Source organism: Amblyomma mixtum, chromosome 3 (genome assembly GCF_055824585.1).
Source record: "Amblyomma mixtum isolate Tamu chromosome 3, ASM5582458v1, whole genome shotgun sequence".
In the NCBI taxonomy this organism is placed as follows: domain Eukaryota; kingdom Metazoa; phylum Arthropoda; class Arachnida; order Ixodida; family Ixodidae; genus Amblyomma; species Amblyomma mixtum.
In genome coordinates this window covers 313,622,445-313,640,185 of record NC_143014.1, presented here as the reverse complement: position 1 = coordinate 313,640,185, position 17,741 = coordinate 313,622,445, and the positions used below count along the sequence as shown (strand labels likewise).

Here is a 17,741-nt window from a genome sequence, read left to right as displayed (position 1 = left end):
CTATCCTCTCGCTACCACTGTTATTCCCTCGTTGTTTAAGGTATTCAATAGCGATTGCCGCTGCCGGCAACATCGTTTCCTTCCGCTTTGGTAAAAAACTGCTGCTAGAACTCGGCCAGTGCGGCACACAACTTAGAAAATGTGGCCAGAAGCAATGAAGTTAATGCGCTTTCCTCTTCGCCGCTAGAAGTGAAGTGATAGTGGGGCAACGTAAAAAAAAAATTTGTAAAATGCTCCAATCCTTTCGTCGGTCGTCAAGTGCGGTCGTCAAGTGCGGTAGTACAGGTCGTCAAGTGCGGCTTTACTGCATTTTACCGGCTATAGGTATACGTATATGGCAAAGAGGTCGTTGCACTCACATCCACTTGCGTGAACAGAAAAAAGCGCTGTCCGACTCTGGGCATTCCCCTATGTCAATCGACCGCAGCGTGGCATGCGCGGATGTAGGCCCTTCTTTGATGACACTTCAACATAGTTGCCACTACGCGGCATCTGGCCACGTAGTGGCGACTGTAGTCGGCGGCGGCGTAGCAACAGGTGTGCTCGGCGGTCGTCGCACAATATCATTCCTCCACCGTGACCAAACAGCCATACGAATAACGACGGCGCATTTTACCTGCAAGAACGACCATATATGTAGCCAGCCGTCGTTGGCGTTGACAGACAAGGAAGTTAAGGATAAAGGTAGGATCTGAAAGGTGGTTCTCTCATCGGTTTTCGTGTTTTGGTTGTTCTTTGCGTCACACGCGTTCTCCGTCAGCACGTGTTCGGCGCATTCCTCGCTTTTTCCATTTTAATTCTTCTCCTTTTTGAACTCTGTTTCTGTCTACTGATAATCAAGTAGTAATATAGCAAAGTTGGAATAATGTGGTTAGTCAAACTAATACTGGGCCCCTTTCTGTGTCAGCTTTTTTCGCGGCATTATTGTTAATAGGGAGTTACACACTAAACTCTGCTTAGCACGCTGCTCGAATCTTTCTTTCCCCGCGAAATCTATCCTACAGGTAAAAATATAGCAGCGCTTTGGTCTCAGTCTCGAGAAATATACATCCACGCGTGAAGACCTCCGGTGTGTTGTGTAGCATCCGTTCCCAGTGGTGTAGCCCTGCAGCATCTGCATGAAGTTGCCCCTTGAGTGATGAATATTAAACAGAGTGCGGAGGAAGCGTGTCGCGCCCGTTTGATCGCCGAGTGCTTCGGCCATTGCCGGCAGCGTGGCCAGCACAGCGAAGCGAACAGAAACAAGCCACAGCGGTCGCCCCCATCGATGAGCCGGCACAGTGTGGTGGCTATTCGCGACACAGCGGCTGCTCATCTGCGATATAATGGCGAGGCTTGAAAGAGCGTGCGAAATAGCGATATCGTTACGGCCCTCGGTTAAAAATGCCTTGCGAAATGGTCTACGAACCTGACCTCCTCTACTATGGCCGACAGGTCACTATGCAGTGGAGCTGACACGCAGCGAAAAACGAAAATTTGAACATGCGCCACACTTTCACATTGGCTTCGCTGCCACAAGCGGGTCTTGCGTTTAGCAGAATCGACACAGAAGAGGCATGCTGCGGTAGTCCGCCACAAAATCTCGGCGCACACTTTCGTGTTTTGGCAAAATAAAAACCTCTCTGTCTTCATGGAAAAGCAGCGAAATGCTCACTAAGCTACAGCTTCGTCTACACATGACGTGGAGAAAGCAGCGAGGCCTCGGAGGTCATACAATAACCGGCGCGCTGTGCTCTGGCTGACCGGATGAGTAGTGCGAAGGTTGTGTGCAACGTGGCCGAGACAAAAATTTCTGACTGAGTCCGTTGTGGATGAAGCTCTTGGATGGCGGCTCTTTAGGACGGAAGGGTCACACGGCGTTCCTTTTGCGCACCGGACAAGAATTGCCCCCCCCCCCCCCCCCCCCCCCCCCCCCCAGTGCAGCGCGGAGAGGGAAGTGTACCACGGCGCTACCGAGCAAGCACAGCTCCAGTGCTGCGTTTCGGCGGCAGCGAAATAGTGCTCTTTGTCGGACGAGCACGCTATCAGGACGCCTTGTTGCTTTCCCGGAGAAACCTCTCTCCCGGCGCGGCATTCTCCACGAATATGCTGGCCGTGACGATGCCTGGCTTGTCGTGGACGCCGCCCTTGCGCTCCGAGTTTGCCGTGGGCGTCTGGGCAGGGGGGGCTCCGTCGTCCGGGCTCTGCGGGGGGGAAGACTTGCAGGGCAGCTGCCGGTACTCCAGGTGGAATCCCGTGCCACCGCCGTAGCCGTCGGTCACGAACAGGATCCGGATCTCTGGAGAGGGGCCGTCCGGGAACGGGAACTTTCCTGCAGCGGGTAAAGCACAAGACGCGTCGGCCTACGCGCTCAGAGACCGCCGCCTGTGCTCATGCTGTTGAACATTTGTGAACATTCGCCAATGGATAGAACACACTTCCTATCTGATATAACTGACATCAACATCCCCCATGGTGCCTTGCTTGTAACGTTTGAAGTTGCGTCGCTGTATACCAAAATTTCCTAGTCCAACGGCATCCAGTCGGTTGTGCAGCTTTTTTACAACCAAACCTAAGTTTTAATGTTGATGACCCTACGCTTGCTGTACTTTAGAAATTAATTCTCGGACTTAATAACTTCGAATTTGATAGCAGACACTATGCTCAGATAAACGGGACAACGATGGGTCCACGGATTGGTCCCAACAATGCCAATATATTTATGGGTTTATTAGGTGACCAGTTTCTTGTTTCACGCCCATTAAAACCTTTCTACTATAAGAGATTCATTGATGATTTCTCATTTAGCAACATCGTGACGCAGAACTTCTATTGATTCATCTCTAGATTTAATAACGCGCATGAGGCATTTACTTTCTCACATTCTTACTCGCAAACCACAAGTAGCTTTCCAGACGCGACAGTATCAATAAGGAATGTCAAACATAGCACTGATTCATACCGGAAACCTAGTGACAGACCTCCATACTTGCATTTCGAAAGTAGCCATCGCAAACACTGGAAGACTAGAATCCCATCGGACAAGCCGTTCGATTTAAACGGATATGTTATGAGGAGCGCTTTTTCGAATGGAACTGCAGGAACCTCCGGAACGCCCTCATTAAACGAAAATACCCAGCACGACTAATAAATAATGCGGTAGAACCCACAGGCCTTCTTGGCCGAAAGGCAGTCCTCAAAGGGGGAAACCAACCATCGGACCAATCACAAATAAACCTGATGCTAACCGACTTAGCATCGGTTCCGAATGTTGCGGGTATTTCGAAAAAAAACACCACATCATGGTCATGCAAACTGATCGACTAAAGCATATTTGTTTTCGGCAAGCACCCCGTGCTGTCTTCCGCCGTGGCAAAAACCTCAGTGAAATTCTCTCGTCATCTAAAACGAGCACAAATGTACCAACCGGCTGCCATTTCTGATATAAATCGCATGGCAATGTTTGCGCGCAGATGACATCATCCAGCAGTGAATCGAACTTTACCGTGAAAATTCGGGGTAACTACTCATAGAATACGAGCAACGTAATCTACATGCTTGAATGTAATCTACATGCTTGAACCTTCGAAATTCGATATACTGGCCAAACAGAAACACCGTTAAGGTATTGTTTTCATAGTGATAAAGCACATTGCCAGACACTGCCCAACATTCCTATCTCTTAACATGTGGACAAGATTAAGCACCTTTTCAAAAAAATTTCAGTAACACTACTGCAATCAGGCTTCAAGACCCACCATGAACGCGAAGTTCGTGAATTATTCCGGATACAAAAAAATTATTACTGCTTCGTAATCTGAATGAAAATGTTGGGAAGCTGACTTGTCTTTCCTCATAACCAGATTACTTTATAGTATCATGCCGTGTTTTCATCGACACTGACAATTTTTGTCCTCTTTTTCACTGTTTACGTTGTGTTTGCTTCTTTAGTATATTGCCTCTCGGCGAAGCAGCTTCACACATCAGTACCATACCCCGTAGCCTTTCACGCGAGCCCCGCCGCGGTGGCTCAGTTGTTACGGCGCTCGGCTGCTGACCCGAAAGACGCGGGTTCGATCCCGGCTGCGGCGGCTGAATTTCGGTGAAGGCGAAATTCTAGAGGCCCGTGCACTGTGCGATGTCGGTGCACGTTAAAGAACCCCAGGTGGTCGAAATTTCCGGAGCCCTTCACTACGGCGTCCCTCATAGCCCAAGTTGCTTCGGGACGTTAAACCCCAATAAACCAAACCTTTCACGCGAGGCGTTGTTTAATCTACACTTCTGTTCTCATTTATCTGATTTTTTCTGCTGTTCGTCTTTTCTGGTGCATTTGAGCACACCGCTAATGTTTTTCTTCATGATCTTTAATCATTTTTCACAGTGCTGACTGACACTTATCTTTCACTAGCTATTCATACTGAGGTGCTTGCCGCTGCGACCCGCAAACCACAATGTTCACTCACCGCGCACGTGCATTCATAAAAGCCGTGAGCCGTATCTTTTGCCTCCATCATATCACTCAGAATAAAGAAAATTGTTTTTCCAGCTTGAGTCAACTGAATTTTTTTGTGATCTACCGGATCGATCCGATCTTCACGCCCTGCTTTTATTTATATATATATATATATATATATATATATATATATATATATATATATATATATATATATATATATATATATATATATATATATATATATATATATATATATATATATATATATATATATATATATATATATATATATATATGAGAGAAGCCAACAGCCACAGAAACCAAGGGACACAGGGGATTGTTAATTTATTTATTTATTTATTTTGTGGTGTAGTTCCATTTAGAATATCACTGAATATGTTATCGCTAATTGATTAGAAAATCAGAAGAAAAAACAACCACATGCCGCAGGTGGGATCCGAACCCACAACCTCCGAATTACGCGTCCGGTGCTCTACCGCTGAGCTACGGCGACGGCTGTCAAATCTGCTGGTTTCGGGGGTATTATGTTTACAAATAATCTAACCTTGAGAGTGTTCATTAGCACCACCCGCGTTCGTAAGCAGCGGACGTAGTACGTCCCAAGTTACCGCTGATGTGACGTGGAACGCTGATGTGACGCGGAAGGTGAGAACCCTCTTATGCTTCCTATGGCGTCAAGGATGCCAGAACCAAGGCCCTCGCTAAGCAATTAAGCAAACAAGGGAAAGGGAATGAGGGGCTCGCTATAAATGTGAGAGAAGCCAACGGCCACAGAAACCAAGGGACACGGGGGATTTTTAATTCATTTATTTATTTATTTATGTTGTGGTGTTGTTCGATTTAGAATATTACTGCATATGTTATCGAATTACGATAACATATTCAGTAATATTCTAAATCGAACAATACCACAAAATAAATAAATTAAAAATCCCCTGTGTGCCTTGGTTTCTGTGGCTGTTGGCTTCTCTCATATTAATAAGGTAAGGGGAATGAGGGGCTCGTTATAAATATGAGACAAGCTAACAGCCACAGACACCGAGGAAACACAGGAGACTTTTTTTCTTTAATATTTATTGGCTTTCTGGTGTTATATAACTGAATGTGTTATCTCATAAAGATGATTTATTAGAAAAGCAGAAGAAAAAATAACCACATGCTGCCGGTGGGAACCGAACCCACGACCTCCGAATTACGCGTACGGTGCTCTACGAACTGAGCTACGGCGACGGCTGTCAGATCTTCTGCTTTCGGGCGTATTTATGTTTACAACTGACTTAACTTTGAAAGTGTTCATCAGCGCCACCCACATTCATAAGCTGCGGACTCAGGACGTACTACATCCGCCCCTTATGAATGTGGGTGGCGCTGATGAACACTCTCAATGTTAAGTCAGTTGTAAACATAAATAACATCTCCTTAATAAACATAAATAAACATCTTCTTCATTCGTAACACTGCTATGAAACCAACATTCGCGCTGAAGAAGGATGGATAGGTGGGTGAGTTGTTTAAAGTTTATTGTCGGTGGTACAGCTCGAAACAAACGAAAGCACTCAAGTTCTCTGGTGTCTCTTTCTTTTGTGCTTTCGTTTGTTTCGCTCTGTACCACCAAAAACGATAATATTAGCGCTTTGAGTGATGTGGCGGTAGTGACAGGGAGGTGTGCGCTGCTTGTGTTGGCGTGGACAGCCTCATGGCAGAAACACAGCACTAAAGCAATACGCGTTGGCGTTGACAACATTGCTGCAGAATCGCGCCACTGGATCACAGGACGCCGACGTACATTAGGTGAACTGCCATTCAGGATGAAAAACTTGAAGGCGAGCGGAACTGGCTCCCTGGGTCAGTAGAAACCTCAGTTGCTCTTTCAGTTACGTGGCGGTGATGTCAGCTTGCGAAAAACTGCTTTCGCACAATATTTGTGCTTAGCAATGCTTAACCTTCAACGATCGTTTTTGTTTGTTTTCATTGTGTATTGCAATGCTTTCTCAAAGGGGTATCATTTCATAATATTTGAAGGCTCGCTTCTATACTGTACGTCAAAGCTGCTGCTGTAAATTGGGTGCCTGTGTCTAGTCAAGCTGCAGTTGAATACCTTTTAGTCCGCCAGTACTGAGGGCTGAAGCCAGGTAGACCTCGAAAAATAACAAATATAGTCGCGACTGCGGCGCGCCTGGACTTCGGACTCGCGGCTACGCGAGCAGATCAAGTTCGCTGGACACTGCGTGAAAGCGCTGTGCTATCGCCGCGACCAATCACACCTCATGTTTAACTGCCACTCTTTCGCACTGAGCATTGCATGTCGTCGTCTTCATCAACTTCCATCTGTGCGTATTGGATCCAGAACTGCCCTCCTAAGGTGCGTTAAGCGGTCCTGAAATTTTATAGCGCACGACCACTAAGGCCCGACATCACCGATTCTGCGATCGTTGCCTAAAGCCTGACCTTGAAACCCTAGCCTCGATCCGAAACGAAACTGGACGTGCTGGAGCACATACTTCGCATTTGGCCAAGTAAGCTAAATCGGCTGTAAATTTGTGGTCAGGTAACCATTCGAAAATTGTGTATACGACTGGTAAAAAAAATAATAACCGAAATGAACTGAGTTGAAATCAGGTCCCCATCTCACTCTCCGCCAGCCGGGGCTACGTTTTCTGTTTGGAGGGGCAGAAGAGGTTCGGTTTGGCGGGGCAGGGTTGCGCGGCTCCTGTGACCGCATTCTCTCGCCTCGACTGTTCTTTCGTATGAAGTCTTGTCCCACTTCCCGAATTTCTTGTCCTCAGCTTTTCGGACTCTAGCACACCCTGAAAGCACGGTTGAAGTGCTCCGAAGTGACTGGGCGCTTGGCTCCGATGGTTTGGAACGGGTGCTCAACTCGTAGAATAGAGCCCTGTGCGTTCGACGGACGACTAGAAACAGGACATGAGATATTCAGCTTTGGTCGCTATTCTTCCCCGTGATTTATTTTAACTCGACGCTGTGGGGGTGAAATAAATTTGCCTTCATTAGCCGCATTTATCGCACGCGTGAACCGGCGGAAGCAAAGCTCTCCCTCATTCGCCCAAAAATAAAGTCAGCTTCTGGCCCTATAAAAGGTCTATCCTCAAAGTGCCATCACATTCAGCGGAGCTCACCATGCCTGAAAAAGGAGCAGAGGTTCTCTGACACCTTGTCAAAACAAGAGTGAGAAGTTGTTTCACATTAAAACTTCATGACTTAGAAGACCTAAGAGTTACGAATGGGATAATAGACTCTGTATTGATGGGTCCCAATTAGAAAGGGATGGCTCAGTCTGGTTCAGGTTTATGGGATTTAACGTCCCAGAGCGACTCAGACTACGAGAGATGCCATAGTGGAGGGCTCTGAATAATTTAGACCCCCTAAGATATAACCTGCACTGATATCGCACAGGACACGAGGCTCTAGCACTTTTCCTCTATCGAAATGCGAGCGCCGCGGCCGGGAGCGAACCCGCGTCTTTCTCTCGAGCAGGCCAGTACCCGAACCACTGAACTACAGAGGCGGCTTGCCTCGATTCACGACCAGTCGGTTATGTCTCCCTATCTGAATTTCGGCGAGCTTCTACAGCTTTTCGCCAACACATCTGCATGGTTCAGCGTTCCTTCAGCGCTCTGTTGAAGTGGAGCGACGAGGTAGGCAGCGAGGAAACGGAAACGAAATGCAGGGGTGTAGAGATTTACATGGAGTATCAGGAAGCTCGCAGAGATAAGGTGGCTCGCGCTGCCACCGGAAAGGCACGGCTGAAGGCTATTCGAGAAAGTGTTTGTCCCCCAAGGTACTTAAGTCGGATGGTGGTAATAACGACTGCACCGCGTTTATACATCTACAATGCAAGGGGGCGTCGAGGCAACGGATATCGTGTATTTAGAGCAAGTTATCGGTAATCTTCAAATTTTTCGATGTGCAGCGTTCAATTGAAACCAAAGGGGTCTGCTAAATGCGAGAATTAAGTTGTGTTTTTTTTTCGGGGGGGGGGGGGGGGGGGGGGGGGGTTCAGAAATGCGAGACCTTCAGCTACGAATCACGCATTGTTCAGCGTAGTCGCTACGGTACTCACGAATGGCCTTATTCAGGTCGTTGCCACAGTGCCGCTGCGTCTTGTCCACCTCGAGGTAGTCTTTCATGCAGCCCGGTGAACTTTCGACGTCGAAGAAATGGAAGTACATCTCCACGTGGCAGTGTCCCGGCACGGGCTCCAGGCGGTACGTGCACCGTGCGTTGGGTCCGTATGGTTGCGGGTAGTTGGGACTGGACAGCTGTCCCCGGGGCTCTCGCTGGCAGTAGTCACACAGCGGGTTGGGCGGCGTGGGAGGCGCTGCATGCAAGTGAGAGCCGCCACGGGTTGGAAAGCAGCCTTCAGAAAAATGTCTGGAAATACTTTGCACTGAAAGCTTGGAAGAACACGAAAGCCAACTTCCGATCAAGTATATAATTTATTGCGTATTCCAATCGGCGATCCGGTGCAAGTTTTCTTGCTCCCACGAAACTCCAGAGCGTGTTTCAATGGGCGATTTGGTTACAGATCCTTAGTTCTGATTGGACCTAATGAATGTGTTATTCTTTCGCCTTTTCGGAGATCTGCTTGGAATACGCCGTTAGTAACCAGCCGCGTAGAGCTTGCTTTCCTCAGTGCGGCAGTGCTCCTTACATGCGTCTGCAGTGCAAGCACGGCGAATGTGCCTTCCCGTTAAACCTGCTGCGCCAAGTAATTGTTCTGCAGCAAAGCTGAAGGCCCCACTTTTTATACTTGTCGAGTGCGGTATCAAATACCAATCACTCCCTGGTCTATGATGCCGATAAACAAGACTCATTTCTACGTGTGGAAACATATTTACTGGAAATGGAATCAACGCCAACTTCTTCGCTTCACAGTTCACCTTACTACAAGTGCGAGGTGATGCGGCCTTCAGACCACTTGCCGGTAGCTCTGATGGCTAAACTTACCGGGCGTAACACGTCCTAGCATTGTCAGCCCCGCCTTCAGTGTCATAAGAATTCAATTTGCGCTGTCCCAATCATGCGGTGGCGTGCATGACAGTCGATATGTCGGAGCATATCATCCAGGCTCTGGACATGCCATTTCATGACGCCTCTGGTACAAGGGTATGTCACTGGTTGAGCGTTCCTGGTTCTCGCCATAGCTCATTTCGTGCTTCCTTCCATTTTGACTAGTTTTCTAGCCCCTGTCGAGCGGAGCCGCTCCTCAGCAGCTCGGCGGCTCCCGTTTGCGAGGGGGCAAAAAATATTTCCTTCATCCATTACCCGATCGTGACATCGCGGGCTATGACAACGTGAAAACTGCTCTTTCACGTCGCGTGTCTAAGAGACAGGCCATGCATGTAGCTCCGTCATCACTCTCTGCTTTTCCCACTGCCACAAGGCCACGAGTCCTTGAACGACAATTGACGCCTCCAGCAAATCATCCTTCCTGGTCGGCGCTACCCCGCTGCCGCTGTTCGTCGAGCCTCGTGGCACCCATGATCAGCCCTATGAGGTTGCCCACACGTTGACATATTAAAAGCGCTTTCATACATTTCGATTACATCATTAGTCCGAAGAACAGTCTTCTGAGCGTAACGGCTTCTCAAATGCCACTGCATGGTCGTTAGTTCGACGCAGCGTCCCGACCTAACTGAAAGTTCTAGTCAGCGCTGTTCTTTTCCCACCGTGTACCGCGGCTCAAGAAACCCCTCTGACAACGCGCCTCCAACTGATTTCTTCTCATCTTCTCTACCTTTGCCTAAGTACCTCTATCTCAACCCCATCCCCTGCACACCTCGCAGCCACGCCCACGAAAACTTTTTTTCTTCCGATTCTTAAATTCTATGCACTCACCGGGAGCCACTTTACTTTCGTGTCTAGAAGAGTGTATTGTCCCCTGGCTGTAAAACAAGCGCAAACGATGACACGGACTACAGAAGAACAGGTTGGCGCTGAATGACATAAAATGTTCATGGGCCGACGTCGTCCGCAAAGAGAAAACGAACCGTGGTGTCGACAGCTGCAATTTAACTCGGTGGTAGTAGGGAATACAATGGCCACTTCTCTCGGTCGCGATGTATTTATAGATAGCTGGATGTATTCAAGAAAACTGACATCGTAGAAGATGTCACGCGTGATCATCACCGTTCTAGAGCGATCTGACCACGTCTCCCGGGCCAAAGTGATATAAGGCCGAGGGCGATAACACACGCACACACTGAACGACCAAAATAACAAGGCTCTGTGACAACATAATCTCTTCGACTCGGATCCGCAATTGTATAGGCATATAGATTTTATTAATGCGAAAACATTATATGGCTCTGTCGCGTCAGCAAAAAGTGTCCGCAAATTTTGTCCGCATGATTACGTCGTTCCCTGAAGATAAATGCGTGAAAGTGTGATTGTGACAGATAGTGTGTGATAAAATGTTGCCGTGGGAAAAATTTGGTTGATGTGGTTTAATTAGTTACTTAATTAAACGCCAAAAACTACAATTAGACGTCAAGATAGCCATGGACGTCGATATAGCACATAGCCGTGAGAACAGCCACGGACGTCTATATAGTATGTGGACGTTTTTCTTTCGCATTGCTCCAGTGCGGGTCGCCGCAGTGATCTCAAAGTTTTTATCAATTCTTCTAAACAAATTGCCTATTTTGGACAAGACCTCCGAAGTCATGCAGCGCACGCCGAGAAGCAGGCAACGGCGCAGTGCGGTTACTATTCGCGTGAGCTGAATTCAGCCGCTCTTACTACCATGTCGACGGCGTTTTCTCTAAAAATGTAGCCGCTGTCGCCTCGGCGTTTGGTGTCCACAGCGCTATTACAGGACAGCGAGTCTTGAAATGGCTGAAGGTAGCTCAAAGGCTTTCGGGTCACCACGAGCGCGGTTCGTACCTTTGTCCTGTCGAGACTCCCAAGATGTGGCTCCGGCGCAGTCGGTGACCTGCCGGATGCGAATGGAGAAGCCCTGACGAGGACTGCCCTGGTCCGAGCGGAACACCAGAACCTTCTCCGTTTCCGGCTGGTAGAAAGGGAACTTTTCTGCATACAAAGGAGTACCGTCGCTAAGCGTTGGTTGCAAAGCCACAATTCTTACCGGTAATTTCTTCGTTCTTGCAGTAACCAACGAACGTGCAGACAAGGGTAGGGGTGCTCTCTGCGAAATAAATACGAAAGAGGCCGACCGTCATTGAAACCAAGCAATGCTAATGGAATCTCATTCTTTGTAGCGGTGTTAATTAGATGGGAAAAGTAGGTGCGTGATCATTTAGATAAAAGGTAATTTTTGCACAAAGTAGACGTCAACCTTTTGCTGCCGGTGTGTTTCGAACCCACGGTCTTCAAGCTGTCGCGTGCTGCATTCTACCGAGTGAGCTGCAGCGGCGGGCGTCTCTGGTTATATTTTCTTATGTGTGTTGTATCTTTTTTTCGAATACATGAGTACTGTTGAGTATCGCATGCGAAATGGAGGTTGTGAGTTAGAGGAAGAGAAAACATTTATTACAACACTGTACTGAATTGGGAAAGGGGTGTCGGGATGGTCGTTGCGCTGGGTGGCAGTTCCTATTCCGGGACGCCATTGGCCGCCACCGCTGCCAGTGCTCCCTGGACCAGGGCCCGCTGGGCCTCCAGGTCCGAGCTGGACAGGACCGCCTCCTAGCCCTCCCTAGTTGGCTGACTTATAACGGGTATATGTGTGTTGTACTGGCAGGCCCACATCATGTGGTATAGGTCAGCTGCCAGCATACCCTCTGCAGAATTTGCACCTGCCCGTGAATGTCGGGTACACGTGTTTTAGTACGGCGGGATTTAAGAAATGCCCGGTTTAGAGCCACCTAAGGTGGCACTCCTCGGTTCTGTAGAGGGCCTTGGCGGGCCCCGGGAGTACCTTCCTGCACATGCGCAAATAGTTTGTAATATCCGCGTAACTGATTAGCGGAATTGACATGATTGCAGCGGCAGAACCGGGGGATTGAGCGGAACCCGCAGGAAGGAACGCTCGGGCAGCCACGTGAGCGGCCTCGTTCCCCTCAACCCCTGGTGACCGGGCACCCATACTATCTGTTTTTTACTCACAGCCGAATCCGAATTGCTCTAAAATGCCAGTAGTATTATGCAGGCGAGTGGTCCTGTCCTACACCGCACATAATTTCCGCAGGCCTGCTGCGAGTCCGACATTATATACGCTGCGTCGGAGTGGGTGGCGGCCAGTGCAGTCGCCACTCCCTCCAACATTGGCGCGTCGCTAGCTTTTACCGAGAGCCGGTTCGTCTGCACCACCTGCACTCTCGTGCACCATCGCAATGGCGCAGACGCCCTTCTCAGTTGGACCCGCTGCATCCACGTAGTGTATGCCTGTGTTATTCCCATGGTAATTTTGTATAAATTTTGTCCTGGCTTCACACCTCTACTGATTACACTCCCAATTCGTATATTTGGGGCGCGGCTTAACTGCAAAAGTATTTTTCCATGCCTCTGGGATGTCGACTCTGCATTCTGTGGTGGGGAGCAGCGCGAGATTGAGGTCCCGAAGGACTTGTCTGCCGGCGCTGGTCACCGACAGCCTGGCAATTTGGTTTGTTCTGTGGGTCTCACTCAGCTCCTCCACCGAGTTCTGGACACCAAGTGGGAGCAGGCGCTCAGTAGACTCTTTGGCAGGGAGTCCTAGCGCCTTTTTAACCGCCACCCGAATCATCGCGTCGAGGTTCCCGTGGTCGCTCTTCCTCACCTTGAGGTAGGGCACCGCATACACCACGCGACTGACGATGAACGCCTGAACCAGGCAAATGGTTTCTTTTTCGAGAAGTCCACCATGCTTGCCGGATATCCTGCCAATCATCCTACAAATCTGTTCGCAGGTGGACTTTATTTTTTGCAAGGCCGTCGCATTGTTGACCCGGTTATTAATTTGTAATCCCAATATGTGAAGCGTCTCTACCACTGGTATATAGGTGACATTAACGTAAATTTGCATGTTCTCGCCTAGGTTTCTATGCTTTTTAATATGTAGGAGTTCTGATTTGTTCGGAGCGCATTCCAGACCGCACTCCCGAGCGTAATCTTGCAGTACCGAAGCGGACTCTTGGAGGGCCCCCTCCGTATGCCCCACGCTGCACCGGCACGACAAGATAGTAATGTCGTCTGCGTAGATGCCATGACGTACGCCATACACGGCATTGCGCCTCTCGAGGAGGCCTATGAGGGCAACGTTAAAAAGCAGCGGAGATATAACTGTTCCTTGAGGCGTCCCCGAATTTTTCATTGCTAAGTCTGACACAAGCTTTCCTATTTTCTAAAAAAGTTTTGTATATATCTGAATGTTTTCTCACCGCAATTGGTGGCGTTCTAATTCTCCAGAAATTTACAATGTTTAACGTTGTCAAAAGCCCCCTTCAGGTCCAGGGCCAAAATATCCCTGTCTGCCGGATTCCCAAAGGGGGGGGGGGGGGGGGGGTCGACGGCTTCCCTATTGATTTGGAGCATTAACACCTCTTTTTGGGCCAGTTGGTGCATACTTGAATTAGAGGGAAAAATAGCGCCAAACCTTGCATACCACAAGAAAGGAACGAAGACGAGACACAAGCGCTAACTCACAACTGAAACTTTATTGATGCCAGGAAGCACCTTATATAAGGTGAAGTTTCAAGGGGAATGAAGGGTGGCAAGAAGGTGAAGGTGAACAAAGGCAACCATCTGGGATCGCAGAAACAGGCAGGCAGCCAAAGATAGCAAAAATAAAAACAAAAGTTACCTGATAGCGGAATCTAGGAAATTGAACTCAGAGGCAAAAAGAGATAAAGATGGAGTGCTGACACACATACAGCCAAATTTCTTTATGCAGAAAGCCTCCAGACTAACACGTGCAGTTTTATCCGTGCTCTTTCCAAGAATCTTTGTCTCGTTTAACCGAGCCTCGCAACCGTTGCAACTCATTGCGTGCGCAACTAAATGTGCGTACTTATCCTTGATATCTGATAAATTTCTGGCATGGTCCCCCAAACGCTCGTTGATGCAGCGGCCAGTCTGTCCGACATAAAGTTTCCCACACGTTAAGGGGATAGCGTAAACCACTCCCACAGAACACTTGGTAAACGGAGTACCGTGCTTCATCTGGCAACCCCGCTTTCTTGAGTCGCAGATTCGGGGGCACAACTTTTCCAGCTTGTCAGGAGCCGGAAACGCGACACTCACGCCATACCTGTTGGCCACTTTCCTCAAGTTGTGCGAGGTTTTCTGTTTTTTATCAGATATGAAGGATAGGTATGCACATTTAGTTGTGCACGTAATGAGTTGCAACGGTGGCGAGGCTCGGTTAAACGAGACAAAGATTCTTGGCAAGAGCACGGATAAAACTGCACGTGTTAGTCTGGAGGCTTTCTACATAAAGAAATTTGGCTGTATGTGTGTGAGCACTCCATCTTTATCTCTTTTTGCCTCTGAGTTCAATTTCCTAGATTCCGCTATCAGGTCACTTTTGTTTTCATTTTTGCTATCTTTGGCTGCCTGCCTGTTTCTGAGATCCCAGATGGTTGCCTTTGTTCACCTTCACCTTCTTGCCACCATTCTTTCCCTTTGAAACTTCACCTTATATAAAGTGCTTCCTGGCATCTATAAAGTTTCAGTTGTGAGTTAGCGCTTGTGTCTCGTCCTCGTTCCTTTCTTGTGGTATGCAAGGTTTGGAGCTATTTTTTCCCCTAGATGATTTGGAGCAGCACGTCCTGCGCTGATAAATGTGGCCGGAAGCCGAGCATGGAGGGCGGCAGTAGCTCATGCTGTTCCAAATAATTGGAGAGACTTTGCCTCACTGCCGCCTCCATGAGCTTACTAGATATTGGTCTCAAATTTTCTATGGTTATCTTCTTACAGAGCTTGGAGATGAACGTCACTACGGATGTTTTCCATTCGTTCGGTAACCCCCCCCCCCCCCCCCCCCAATTCCGAAAATTTGTTGATGTAGCGCGTAAAATCTTCTACAGCTGGCTCGTTGAGGTTAGCCAGAAAGCGGACCGTTATCTTGTCATCTCCCGGTGCCGTCCCTTGCCTCATCCTCATCAGTGCGGCTTTCATTTCCTTCACGACAAATTTTGCGACCAACTTTGAATTTTCCTCTCCGGTGTATGTCCTTATCTCCTCATAATCATCTACAGTCGTACCTAACTACCTTACTTTCAGTTTGTCAGCGAGTTGTTCGTCTGTGCCTTGAAAGTCCTGGAGTGCCCTCCTTAAATTTCTACTCTGTTCGCCTTTGATTTTATTAGCCTCAATGATGCACCTGAGGAAGCTCCATGTACCTTTCATGCTGAAGGTACCTTGTAGAGAATCGCATTTAGATATCTAGTTGGTTTTGGCTAGAGACCACGCCTACTCTTCTATCTGTTTGGTTAGCTGGGCAATTCTACTCTTAATCTTACGGTTGTTGTTTTTTTCTCCACCTCTTAGAGATATCTTCGCTTCCCACAAGTGTAAGCGCTGGTTTTCTTCTGCCGCGTTGCCGTCGGTAGTCTAAAATTTCCGCGTGAAGCAATTTTTGGTTTCAGTGAGCGTTTTGGCCCAATCCTTATAGCTTGTCGAGTCGACACCCAGTGCCGGAGTTTCCACTTTCCTGAACTTGGTCCAATCGGCCAGGCAAGCCTCTCCCCTCCTTTCCCGTATTTTGTTTGATTCTAATGTGATTTGTAGGCGGCAGTGCACACTGCCGAGAGTTTCTTCTGTATTGTGGCATTCGTAACTTTTAGCGCTCCGGAGTAGCGAGAGGTATGGGCACGTGTCTCGAGAAACGCTATTTCCTATTCTAGTTGGGTACAGCGGGTCCGTGAGGGTGGTTAGTGCTGCATCGGCTATGGCTGCGGCTAACCTCCTGCCTTTTACATCCTGTTTATGATATCCCCATTGGTAGCTGTACGAGTTAAAATTCCCTACCACCATTAAAGGCGATGCCCTCGCTATTCGCTTCGCTTTGTGAAAGATTTCGTCGAATGTGGCCTTGCGTTGTTCCGGTCTACTATAGACGTTCAGAACGAACGCACCTTTGCAGGGTCGTTTGTTTGGTTGGAGCTAGATAAAAATGTACTTGGATATCCCCAGTGACATGTTGTCTTTGCTTCTACCTTCTGCAAAAATTATTTTATAATTAAATGATTACGCAACTAGTTTTCAACTCCAATTTATGCCAACATGTAAAGTAGCATTTATCTATGCTTTTCCCTGGCTTCAGTGAATGTTGGCCTCCTTCGTATATGGACAGCAACATGCAGCATGAGTGACGCCGATGCCATCACTTGGATCTATAACCTAGCATCGAATGATAAATAAAATGGTCACTATATCTTGGCGAAAAAAGTCCTGGGACAGGCGTGCAGCGATTGCATACTGATTTATTGCTACAAATAACCATTCAGTAACAATCGTCATGGCGATGTGTCTCTCATTCAGCGTTTCTTCCCAGCTGTATTTCCGCGTCGCTTCGTGCAAGTAGGCGTTTTATATACAGTCACACGGGAATTTAGAAGACCTTTGAAACGAGTGTCTACGAACTTAATGACCAATCGACTGCTTGTACGCAAGCAGTTTAAAGGGCACGAGGTCAATGCGTGCGTAGCTGACCGAGCGACCAGCATCTCTATGGAAGTTTAAAGAATGAAAACGTGTGCGCTCAAACTTTAGGGGCCACGAACTATAGCACTATCGAATACCTTTTTCAGGTGTATCATGGCAGGAAAAGTTTCGAAAACGTAAAACTGACTTCTACCATAGCGACAAGAATTCGAGCAATGAGGAATCGGTATGCCACTAGTCATTCCTGGCGAAGTAACAAGCAAAGCTTGGCCACTACTTGTAAAAAATGCAGCCAATATTATTATCCTATCACTTAGTTAAAGAGATACCAAGTGTGGGCGTTGCAATGCGTTCATACAGTTTAATGTAAACCGAGTTAATTTACTGCAAAAAGAGGGGCGCGCACATCTTCACTGAAACCCGAAGATAGCTATATGCACCGAGTGGGAAAATATGGCGACTCCACTGAGCCCCATATATGACAAATTTCAAGCGCATACTCCCGCGGTATGATCAGCAACGAGCGCCAGCTGATTCGCGAAATGATTAACACAATGATAACGCAACGCATGACTGCCACTGAAATTCTTTGTTGCGGCTACTAAAATGCCACTGAACAAACACAAATAGCCGCAGTGGTTCTGGAATTATTGAACATATTCGTGGCTGAGGGAAATGTACTCTGCATGCGTCACAGTCTGGGTAGGGTTCTTCGGTT

General features: G+C 48.0%; 1 protein-coding gene across 2 annotated transcripts in view; it reads right to left on the bottom strand.

The window, feature by feature from the left end:
• Positions 1–1,911: 1,911 nt before the first annotated feature.
• Positions 1,912–17,741, bottom strand: part of LOC149355655 (cubilin-like) — a 198,026-nt gene continuing 182,196 nt past the window's right edge. For both annotated transcript variants that reach the window (XM_089583969.1, XM_089583970.1), the window contains 3 exons: positions 11,363–11,509; positions 8,538–8,795; positions 1,912–2,311 (listed from right to left, as the gene is read on the bottom strand). In XM_089583969.1, coding sequence (XP_089440095.1) covers positions 2,025–2,311; positions 8,538–8,795; positions 11,363–11,509 — 692 coding nt within the window. In that variant the 3' untranslated portion in view covers positions 1,912–2,024. The remainder of the gene's footprint in view (positions 2,312–8,537; positions 8,796–11,362; positions 11,510–17,741) is intronic.